Source organism: Nelumbo lutea, chromosome 4 (assembly GCF_056320005.1).
Source record: "Nelumbo lutea isolate HS-2025 chromosome 4, American lotus-T2T, whole genome shotgun sequence".
In the NCBI taxonomy this organism is placed as follows: Eukaryota; Viridiplantae; Streptophyta; class Magnoliopsida; order Proteales; family Nelumbonaceae; genus Nelumbo; species Nelumbo lutea.
In genome coordinates, this window is record NC_142687.1 from 46742727 (window position 1) to 46755037 (window position 12311).

At 35.4% G+C, this 12311-nt stretch overlaps 1 protein-coding gene across 1 annotated transcript; it reads left to right on the forward strand.

Annotated features, from left to right (window-relative positions):
- The first annotated feature begins 659 nt into the window (after positions 1-659).
- LOC148855585 (polyamine oxidase 5-like) lies at positions 660-11916 on the forward strand. Its single transcript, XM_088983232.1, has 10 exons — positions 660-1107; positions 2879-2994; positions 3088-3176; positions 3379-3492; positions 3936-4023; positions 4198-4283; positions 4392-4494; positions 8079-8176; positions 10072-10501; positions 11498-11916. Exons 1-10 carry the CDS (start codon positions 1068-1070, stop codon positions 11810-11812), a joined length of 1479 nt encoding a protein of 492 aa, XP_088839358.1. The 5' UTR covers positions 660-1067; the 3' UTR covers positions 11813-11916.
- The last annotated feature ends 395 nt before the right edge of the window (positions 11917-12311 follow it).

Below are 12311 nucleotides of genomic sequence, written 5' to 3' on the forward strand. Positions count from 1 at the left end.
TGGGCACGGGTTTGCCCTGACGGAAGCCGATCTCGTCCTAGAAAACTCATTTGATCACCTTTCATCGGTTGAACCATCTGCTCCCGTCCGATCCAGACAGACAACGTTGAATAAATCCCGAAAACCCGAACAGAAATTCGTAACGGTAGCCCTGTTTCTTCCTGGGTCCCACACACGTTTAGCGGCCTTGGACGGAGGGGTCTGACTCCACGTAATCAAATTGATGAGCTTGTCTGCTTAGACTGCACTGATTGAGTGATTGGGCTACCCGATATTTGTTTTAACCAAAACCCATGTAAGATCCACGTGTAATACGGAAAATCCAGGTTGGTCCCCTTTCAACTTGTCGCAAGAGTCCAAACAGTCCCTACAACAAAAGGTCCAGATCCGAGAAAATCTCTTCACTAAAAGACAAAAGGGCCCTTACATCAGTTCATGCTCAGCACAGTGCCAAACGTGAGTCATTTGTTGAAAAGCGAAGGGCATTCCATGCCTTCCCACCGCTCCAAGCCGACATAAGAGGTGCGGTGTACCACTTATCAGGTGAAAAGACTAAAATACCCATAAAAGGAAGGGTATCTCCGGTCATTTTACACAGGAAGGCGAATCCTACAAGAAAGTTCCACAATAAATAAACCTTTTCCAGATGCCGAATATACCCTTACATAATGGGTTGGTTGGAGAGTGAGAAGGAATGGCACTTTCGTCCAATTGAGAAAATTCTCGTTCGGTTAGAGACTTGAGAGGCAACTCGCGGGGGGGTCTCTGGTTGTTAAAAGGGAGTTTCAGAGATGGAAGAGGAACTCATCGATCTGTGAAGCCAAAACCCAACTCCTCCATTTTGCCGTTCTCGTGTCTTCTCGTCCCAGTCTCTTTAATTTTTGAAGAACTGACTAATTTCACGTATGAGCTGGTTTGATAAGCTGCGTTGTTCGTCGAATTCCAGCAACTTTGTTGCCGGCCTTCTGATCTTTATCCTTTATCATTCCTTCCAGTTAGTTTCTAATTTCTTGATTCCTATACACCCTTGAACGCTTTTCAATCTTTGCTGTTTTCTGGTTTTTATAATGGAGCCCAAGGAATCGATCTGCAACGATTTGGTTGATGGTTAGTTGAAGTTTTTCTTCCGATTTTGGATATTGGATCTTCGTGTTTTGTGATTTAATGCGTGATGTATCTACTACTATCGGGATTGTTTTGATCTAGTTTGTTTGGACACTAGTATTGTTTTTTTTTTTCGTTCTCTTTCCTCTTTCTATGGCTGTAGCACACATGGGCTTGTTCTGTGGGAATTGTTTCTAAGAAGGCTACTTGATTATCTTGGCTAGTGCTTGGAGACATATGGAAGATGCACATTTGTTATAATTATCGGAATAGTAGAGTTTATTTGATTTTTATTAGAACATTATTGGCTTTTTTTCTTTTAAAAATCTTTTTTGGTCAATGCTTGAAAAATGTTGTAGACTTGTGGTCCCCTATTCCCTGAAGCAACTACTTTCAACTACCAGAGTAGAAAAATGTAGAAAGGCAAAAGTAACAACTGTAGAAATGGTGAATTTCCATGTTCTGTTTTATCAGAATCTTGATATGAATGTTTGTTTTTTAAGAATGCCAGCCTTTTGTTTGTTCCTTTTCGGTTTTTATATTAATGGTTCCATCTTGATATTAGTATTTATTTATCAGAATTCTTATCTTCTGTTTTATTAAGAATGCTAGCCATTTGTTTGTTCTTGCCATTAATGTTTGTTTATTAGGAATAGTTTATCTTTTCTTTTTTATTTTCTTTAGCCTCCCCCTTGATTCCTCAAAAAGTTTTTTCTTTTGGGTGATAATTTTACTGGTCTTTTAGAAGAATGGTAGATGCATCTTTGGCAACTTTCTTAGATTGGTATTTTTGGTGATGCCTTTAGTACTTTTTTATTGGAAATTTTACTTTTTCGTCAAAGTTGGATAAAATGGTGCCCTAAGTATACAAGTTGGATACGGAACCGATTATGAAGAATATAGCTAAAAATGCTCAAGCACAACTGTCTTTTACCTCTTCATCTGGCTTATTTTGTGCCAATAGCATACTGTATCATATACAAAATGAAGTTCTCTGGGCATTACATTTGAAACTTCTAAAGACAGTATTACTAGTAAAAGGGCAATACATGATGGAATAATAAGGTTACTCAGTTTGAACTTATGACCCATCCATGGGGTCCCTAATCTAATGGATGACAGGAACAAGGGTTGCCACTTAGCACAGACATTTTGACTTTTGGCAAACATGAGGAGGTTGAACTTATTTCCTACACATCTTTTTATTCATATCACAAATTTTAACCTATCTATGCAACTTCTTATCCAAGAACTTTCAGTTTCAAAGAGGCCACTAGAAACAAATTTGTTTAGGAGAAAATTTCACTGCCAATCCATTAAATGTCAGCTTATAATTCTCTTTTTATTTATAAACAAAATTATCAACAAGAGAATAGTTAGTTAATTATGACATTTAGTATTTACGAAGATGACTCTATGAAAAAAAAAAAAAATATATATATATATATATATATAATATCTTGACTCCAGAGTTTCTCTCATGTTTCATAATTTATCTATCACTAAACCACTTATTGATTGCGGGCTAGTTATACAGTTGTACTAATAACGAACTTGTGGCTAAATCTTCTTTCAATATCCATACAATGAGTTCACTTTGTATTTTTCCCGATTAAAATAAATGACAAAAAAAATTGAATTTTGGTATGTGCTGTATTGGTTATAAGTTCTCTGTTTCATTTAACTTCTATTCTTTATTTGTTTGTATCTTATTCTTTTAGATCAATTTTATTCAAGCATGAAATCTTAAGATATTTAGTTTTCCCATCTTTAGGAACTTTTGTCTCACTTCTTGAGAGGCAACAACTTTCCTCTCCTTCGGTCATTGTAATAGGTGGTGGGATTTCGGGAATAGCAGCTGCTCGTGCTCTCTTTAATGCATCTTTTAAGGTGACCGGTTTCCACCTCATATGTGTCTCTTCTAGGTGATCAGGTTTATTTTTTCCACTTTCTTAACTGACTTAATGTTCTAATCATGTATAGGTTCTCTTGCTAGAATCACGGGATAGACTTGGTGGTCGTATTCATACTGACTACTCATTTGGTTGCCCTGTTGACATGGGGGCGTCATGGCAAGTTCATATTTCTTTTGTTACTACTTGTGCTGTCAACCTTAGAAATGTCTCTTTCTGGCCATCATATATATATATATATATATATATATATGCATTCATGTCCATGTTGCAGTAAGGAAAAGACATAAAAGACAAAGAAAAACAAGAAAAAAAAGTTGTTTTCTCAATATATATGTATTCTAAATTTTGATTGATTCAGGTTACATGGTGTTTGCAATGAGAATTCCTTGGCACCACTGATACGTTGTCTAGGACTTCCACTGTACCGCACTAGTGGTGATAACTCTGTGTTATATGACCATGATCTAGAAAGGTAAGTTTTGTCACACCTTTCATGCTTATTGTCCATTTCTCAGTCATAGATTTCACATCCCAGAGACAGCTGATCAAATCAGTATTCTCATTTATTTTACATGGGATAGACTAATTTCTGAAATTATTAACCTGACTCTTCCAGAAACCCATTACCTTATTTTATTTTTTTCTTTTTCTTTTTTTTTTCTTTGGAGTGGCTACTTAATGAGAATTTATTTTTATATTTTTAGTTGGGTTGGGATTGTTTTTTCCTTGACCTAGCCCAAATTTGTTGCCTCTGTCCTATTTATTTCTTTATTATTAATAAATGTGTATAACTTGCTATTCCTGCTGGTTTATATAAATAACCCTAAATATAGCTTCACTGTTTGCTAACCCTAGTCATGCCATATGATAACGTTTGAAGTATCACCAATCTCACATCTGGGTATGGTATTGCAGTTTTGTGCTTTTTGATGTGGATGGCCGTCAAATTCCTCAACAGCTGGTCATTGAAGTTGGAGAGATATTCAAGAAAATTCTCAAAGAGGTTTACATATTTGCTTTAAATTAACTTGTTATGTTAACAAGTTACTTTTCTATACCTTTTCTCAAAAAACCTCTTTACTTTAAATTAAATTTTATATCCACTTGTTATGTTACAACTTTGATTGTGCTTCAATAGCTATTAACAAATTAATGATGAATTTCTTGAGCACTCCAGACGGAGAAAGTAAGGGATGAACATAGTGAAGACATGTCCATTCTTCAGGCCATTTCAATTGTTTTGGATAGGCATCCACATTTAAGGTCCGGAGAAATAATTAAATGTGCCCCATGCCTTCACTTTTTTCTATTTCCTAACCCAGATGTGGGAGAAATTGATTTTACTGATGCACACTAATATCCTTTTTGAAGACAAGAAGGACTTGCACATGAAGTCATGCAGTGGTACGTATGCAGAATGGAAGCTTGGTTTGCTGCGGATGCTGATATGATCTCACTAAAGACCTGGGATCAGGTACGTGGCATCTCTGAGTTGTTAATGTTGTTGTTATCTGAGTAGGGTGTCTTCTTTCTAGTAGTTCATCATGGATTTAGGTAGCTGGATCTTTTATGTTTGCCCCTTAGTTGTAAGTCTCACCTTATACCGTTCAATAGTGTCATCTGCATAACACTTAATGGTATACACCCATTGACAACCAATTTGTTCCTTCCTCTCAAGCTAGTCGACAATCTTCCATTTATTGTTCTTAAGCAATGCTTCCATTTCAGTTCTCATAGCATCCCTCCATTGAGGTTTTGATAATGCTTCTGATATAGTTTTGGGGTAGGCTGAGGAAAAATAGTGGCTAAAACAGAAAAGGAAGAATCTCCTTTTTCAATTAAGAAAAAATAGATAGAAAATAAGAGAAGATTCAGATCACAAGGAAGAGAGATGAGAAAAAAATAGGGTTTTGAGAGAAGAGAAATGTAACAGCCTCCCAGCCCCATAATTGTGTTTTATTAGTTCTAATCATAATTGATTGCAAAATTACAAGAAGGCCCTTAGTAGGGTGGCTGCTAGAATAAACAAATAAAAAGACTTAGGCCTATTAGAATAAAAAAAGAAAAACAGAGAAGTACCAAAAAGTTACTATGGCTTAATAGCTTAACATTATTTTTGGGGCGCATCTGTTAATTGGGGAATCTTCCATGTAGCCATATGGTTTTCTCTCTCTCTCTGTGTGTGTGTATATATATATATATATATATATATATATAACTGTACAAGTTTTATTAAGCTCATAAGAATGAATGAATTATATAGGCTGTGCACCCATACCTATCTCACTGATCTGTGGTTAGATTTACTCATATCACAATTTAGCCCTATAAAAATCTGTGTTGTTCATCCCTTGTTTGGCTACTGCATCAACCAATTTATTTTCCAGTCTATGGATCCATTGGAAATTTGACAACTCACTAGCCAGTAATTTCTCTCATGACATATCTGAATTTCCACGTCCCTTCACTGTTGTTCTTTACCCATTCTACTACTAGCCTTGAATTGAGTTCCACTAGTATATTCTCCAAGTTGAGTGCTTTAGCCACTCTCATCCCATGTAAAATTGCTCTTGTTTTATCTGTCACCAAGCCACTTTGGCCTATTGGTCCTGAGTATAATGCTATTATGGTGCCATGCTCATTTTGGAAACACCCTACCAATACCTGAAGGTCCTGGGTTCCCTATTGAACAACCATGAAAATTCAGCTTTATGTGGTTGTGACCTGGTGACTTCTAAATTGGTTGTGGACTTTACCTCGATGTCAATGATGCAGCCACCCAAGACCATCCTCTAAGGATATCATTAGTGGAAAACATTTTGGTCCCCACATATTCCTCTCATTTCTCAGTTAATGGAATTTCTCACCTGGATGAAAGAAGCCATTCTTTGGGGGAAATTACTAAAAGTTGGAACATTAACTTTGGGTGGCTAGTACATAACTTGGTCAGAACTGCAATACATGTGGGATACTGGAATAATTTTGAATTGGGTTAATCATCAAAAAAAAAAAAAAGAAAAGAAAAAAAAACTGAACATATTTAACATGGCAAGTTATTGAGATAAATTTTAAAAACATAGCATTGCAATTACATGATTAAACATACAAAGAAAATTTACAACCAACAATTGGAAAAAATAACATTTTCTGAAAATATTACATTTCAAAATTGGTATTATTGTTGTTTTTTTAGAAAAGGTGACTTTGATTATAAAGGATTAAAAGTGGGTTCTATTACAAGAATAACAATGTCATGTAAGCCCCAGATTTTTACATACATGCACAAAGACTTGGAGGAAAAGGGGAGAAAGGAAAAAAGAAAGGATCTCTTTATTTAGAGAGAGAGGGGGGGGGGGTGGATGAAGGGAGAAGAATAGAAGAGCAACTGCTCAGAGCAGGGGGGGGAGGAGGGTTAAGCTTCTATTTTCTACCCTTGTTTACTATAAAATTAGATAGCTTGCTACTTTTGCTTCAGGTTGTAGTCCTCAAACTATGGCAGTTAAACTGTTAAAAAGAGTAAATGGTAACAAGCTTTTGTTGCCATATATGAGGTGATATGATGCACAAAGTACACTGTATGCTGTATTAATATTTCAAATTCAATATAATCAAAGGCTGGATCTAGCCAAACGAGGCATTCATGGAGGACCTTGTTGCCAAGCTATCAGTCTGCAACTGTATTGATAACTATATTCAGTTTGGCAGAAGGATTCTTCTGTGCTAACCGGAAATAATTCAGTTCATATTTAGGATATCTGTCTAGAAGTTTTCAATAGTCCATCATACATAATGGACTCATCAAAGATTTGATCTTTTCGAGCACTATCATCTTTAACACACTAGAGGCTTGGGAAACAAAGACAAGATGTGTATGAATGAGATACCCAGTAACAATAAGAAGAAGAAGGATTCAATAGAGGAACTCCTGAACGTTGGTGATCTCAGATGTGCCCATATCAATGGAATGGGTGATTCATTATTTCGATGAATCATTTTTTTTTGGACAGAAGAAGATTATGTAAGCACTTACTCAAAATCTCACTTATTAGATTCCATAGTGGAAGACACCATTTTTTTTGAGGATTTGGCCATGATATATCTGATCGGTGCATAGTATGAGGAAAAATGGATACAATTATACAACTTTGTAACTGCTAGTTAGTATCAGCAATAAATCTGAAGAAGCATCTAAAAGGGTGAAACTTAGATAATTGCACCATTGCATGCATGTTAGACAAAGACTCCATTTTTTCCACTTTTCAGATGGTAAATATTTCTCAGAACATAGATATGTAGGCTTGTCTAGTAAGCTTTCCTACTTGATTCAATTGGTAGAGCTTCTACTTTTTAATCAGTATACAAATAAAACAAAAAAATCTAAAATTACATTGCCACCAGAGAGAGAGCTCATTTCTTGAGACCCTAAGATGACCTCATTCCTATTTTTTTTTAACAGTCTTGCGATGCTTGAGATGATGGACTTACACATTTAAATATTAAGTAAAAAGCAAAAACATTTTAGTCCTTGTGCTACCTCTTTTTATGAAAGAAAACCTCAATAGTTATGTGTTTTAAAAAATTATTGTTTTGTTTAAAATGATGTTTGCTAATAAAAAGAATTGGGAATTTAAAACAAGGGACTGTGAGGGAGGGTATGTTCTGGGCAGTTTTGTAATAAAGATTACTGGGGACTCAATACCTGTTTAGGGGTTGACAGTTGTACTTAATACTGTATTAATGAAGTTACCGCTTCCAATAAAAAAAATTAAAACCAGAAAGATAATATTTGATGAAACACACTCAAATTAGTGGTTTTTTTTTTGACCATGCCCATTGAACAAATAAATAACTTAAGTATATCATTCTTCAGGTGTTTCTTTTTAATATATAAAAAGTGAAGTTCAATATTTTTCTACTTTGTTAGTTTATAGAAACTTCAGACATTTGTGCTGGTTTCTGTTTGGTAGAAGTAGAATATTAGTATATTCTTAAAGTCGATGTTGGTTTATTTATCTAGGAGGTAACTTGGCTGAGTATATTTTGGCAAATTTGATGCAGGAAAATGTTCCTTCTGGTGGTCATGGACTAATGAAACAAGGTTATTACCCTGTAATAAAGGCTTTGGCAAAAGATATTGATATATGCTTGAATCACAGGTATGCTTGACTTAGGAGAAAAAAATCTTGGTTATATAACAGAGGTGTTCTGTAGCTTGATCTGTATGAAATATCTGCTTTTTGTGGAAAGTTTCTCTTTCTGCTAACAACAAATCATGGTTTCCTCATTGTTAAAACATATCCCAGTTTAATTCTTATCCACACATGTAAAATATTTGGAACATTAAGGGTTTGCATATTCTCTATTTGCATTTATTGCTTTTCCTTGTATGCCACAAAGTAGGATATAGGGGTGGCAAATGGGTGGGTTGGGTTGGGTTGGGTGTGGGTTGAGTACCAACCCACCCATATTGACCCATTGACCCATTGCCACCATATTTATTGGGTATTAGTGGGTCATAACCAACCTTGACCCTGACCCACCCATATGACCCATTAACACAATGCAAATATTAAGAAAATATAAATATTATACCAAATAAATCTATAAATATAAAAAAATTACAGAAAAAGACAAAAATACAAAGAAATGATAAAAACACAAAATTAGCAAAAGAAAAAAACAAAAACTCACAGAAAAAACAATACAAATTGCAGAAACAAGGAAAATTTAAAATATATATTTCACAAAAATAGAAATTACATAAAATACATAAATTGATAAAAATTCAAAATAAATATATTTCAACAAAAAAGATAAAAAACAAGAATTGTGTAAAATACCTGAAATCATAAAATTTTCAAAATTTATATATTTCAACAAAAAATAATAAATTACAGAAAATAATTAAAATATAAAAAAATCAAAACGATCATATACTTCAGATAATACCAAAAAATAAAGAGAATGATGCAATTTTAATATATAATAAAAATGTAAAAATTGCAAAAAAAATCACCTCTGCTCTGGTTCCTGTAATTGGTGGCCATGCCATTCTAGATCTGGCCCAATGCCAGAATAAGAAGAGGGGAGAAGTAAGAGTCAGAAGACCTAATCGGTGGTACCAGAGACGGCGATAAAAAGAGTAAGAAGAGGGGAGGAGGAGGAGTAGATCTGAAATCTAGATCGGTGGTATTGGCCACCGGCGGTGATAAGAATAATAAGAAGAGGGGAGGAGGAGGAAAGGTAGAATAATAGATTTGAAACTGATATCTGATACCAGCAGTGGCGATGAGAAGAGGAAGAAGAACAAAATCGGGATGGACATACCGGCGACGGAAAGATTAGTGATATAGACGGCAGCAAGATTGGTGGTGCCGGTTGCTACAACCACTGAAAGCTCCTCAAAATTTTCCAGCTTCTTTTTTTAACACTTGCTTCAAACCCTAAAAGCTAATTTGGTAGATGACTAGTGTTAATTTCAACCCATGGGTACCCTCAACCCAACTCCACCCTGACCCTTTTTCCTTGACCCAAATGGGTCACTCGACCCATAATGACCCTTTACTAAAGTGGGTGGGTACAGGTGGGTCAGATGGGTTGGGGTCAAAATTGCCACCCCTAGAAGGATACCATCTACATATAGGGAAAAAATAATGAATACAGTGGGGTAAAGTTTGAGGACTCAGTAACAACCCATTTTCTTTCATAGGTATAGCCTAATTTCTGATAGTTATCTACACTGTTTCATTCTTCTGAATGTATTTCTGTGCCTGTTCTGTTATTGTGTTCTACTAGGAATTTGGATATAGGAAAAATTTTTCCTTGTCCCTTTATACATGAATAGGAACACAAATTCTGTTACAATTATCTTTTACAAGAAATTTGGATTTAAAAATCTAACTGATTTATGTAAGTTCAGTTAGATCTTGATGAAGTCAGTTTTTGTTCTTATTCAGTTACAATTGGTCTATTGTACTAATCATTACTAGCAGTCTTGTTTTTGTTCTTATTCATTCTGTAAATTCTAATTATTTTATAAATCTTGATGAAGGGTTAAGAAGATTGCTGATTGCCATAGTAAAGTGGTGGTCACTGTTGAGGATGGGAGAAACTTTGTTGCAGATGCTGCTGTCATAACTGTACCCCTTGGGGTTCTCAAAGCCAATCTAATTGAATTTGAGCCAAGGTTACCCCAGTGGAAGGTTGATGCAATTTCTAAATTGGGTGTTGGCATTGAGAATAAAATTGCATTGTGCTTTGACACGGTATTCTGGCCAAATGTGGAACTGTTGGGTGTTGTTGCATCAACATCTTATGCTTGTGGCTATTTTCTAAATCTTCACAAAGCTACCGGTCACCCTGTGCTTGTCTATATGGCTGCTGGAAGGTTTGCATATGACATGGAGAAGTTATCTGATGAGGCTACAGTTAATTTTGCGATGTTACAGCTCAAGAAGATGCTTCCTGAAGCAACAGAGCCGGTAAGCGCTATGAAATTCAGTACTTATCTATAATTTTCTTCCTACATATGTGACATTTTTGTTTAGGAGAATCATCTCTTTTTATCAAAATTATATTCTGAAATAAAAGAATTCTTTCAGAGTTGCATAGAATGATGCTATTCATCATAATAAATTGTCTAAAGGTATGATGAAATGTTTTGACTCAACTGTGTTTGGATTAGTTATTTGCAAAGAAGTCTGCTCATAGGAAAAGCTGTGGAGAAAATGTTTTCCTCCTTTTATGAGAAGTCTATGTTACCCACCTAATTACTCAAAAAAAAAAAAAGAAAAAAGAAAAACAACGTATTAAATTCAGATGATTTTTCAATTGGAAACAAAAGTTCAATGCCCCATCTATAATCTGCTTCTTTATGTGGACTCAATGGTAGATAAGATTATGAAATTGGATTAAATCTCAGGTTAAGAGAAAAGAAGCTGGATGATAACTTTGTTGTTTGTAAAGCTTCAAATTTGTCATTTGTTCTTTTTGCTGAATTAACCTCTTCCATAAATATTTGTGACGTTTGGTTGCATCAGTTATAATTGTATACTCAAAGATTATCTGGTTCTCTTCATGGCCATTAAGGGGTTTTGGTAGCCAATGTCATATATTGTGGAATTTGTTCTCTTTATTATTATGTTGGTGCTTTTGGAAGGAGTGCAACAGATTGAAGAAAAGGCTATGCCCTTGAATTGGTCATTGGAAGGATGGAGAGGCAGCCGATGTGGTGGTCTATTTGCTGTGCAGGGAGGCCTTATATACATTGTTGTACATGATTTATACTCATTAACCATGTGACACTGTTTTATTACATGGTTCATGCTCCTTTTGTTCTTATTTGTACAATATCTAAAATACAAAAATAAAAAAGGCGGCGGTCACTCAAGAATATCACATTGTCAATCTGTAACCCTACTTAAGGAGCTGTATTTGAGGCTAGAATCTTCTGTTCAATCATCAATTTTGATTTGCAGGTGCAGTATCTTGTATCACGTTGGGGAACTGATCCCAATTCTCTTGGTTCCTACTCTTATGACGTGGTTGGCCAGCCTGAGGATTTGTATCAGAGGCTTCAAGCACCTGTAGGTAACCTATTTTTTGCTGGGGAGGCTGTGAGTATGGAGCATGCAGGGTCAGTACATGGAGCTTATTCAGCTGGAGTGTATGCTGCTGGAGACTGCCGCAAGCATCTACTGAAGAACCTAGGTAAGTTGGAATTCCTCCAGCTGATTTCTTTGAGGGATGAAACTATTGAAACCACAGTTCCACTCCAAATCTCAAGGATGTAAGCTAATTGGAATCTCTTTCAGTTCACAAAGCCCATACATTTCCTCTTCATTTTGTATCAAGGATAATTGTTTGCTCTATTCTATTGATACATGCATTAATTGCTCATGAAGTGTCAATAACTGAAGAATTCCAGAGAATCTCATGTCAGAGGATTTCCTTTCGTTTCTTGTAACCTGTTAAGATACCAACAAGGAAAAGAAAGAAGAAAAATGCTCTAACCGTAAGCTAAGGAAGAGAAAACCCCACTGTTCTGCTCTGCTCGGTTGAGATTATATTAAGTTTCTCACACCTAGCAAGCAGCTGGGTACATAATATTATTTATTCACTAAATATGTTTAATTACAATTACATCCCTCAAGTTGGTGAATGTATATCATATAATCATAAATTGTTACAATTAAAGTCAATTTGGGGTCTGGTTAAAGCTTCATAAACATGCCCTTACTAAGCAACATCTCTCAAACAGGTTCAAATGCAACCTGGAATATTGGATCAGAA

What these genes read in the sequence shown, in the direction of transcription:
- LOC148855585 (XM_088983232.1), top strand. Translation starts at nt 1,068, where the DNA reads ATGGAGCCCAAGGAATCGATCTGCAACGATTTGGTTGATG. An exon ending in TCTTTAATGCATCTTTTAAG is followed by an intron (nt 2,995 to 3,087) that starts GTGACCGGTTTC and finishes AATCATGTATAG; the next exon opens with GTTCTCTTGCTAGAATCACG. An exon ending in TATGACCATGATCTAGAAAG is followed by an intron (nt 3,493 to 3,935) that starts GTAAGTTTTGTC and finishes ATGGTATTGCAG; the next exon opens with TTTTGTGCTTTTTGATGTGG.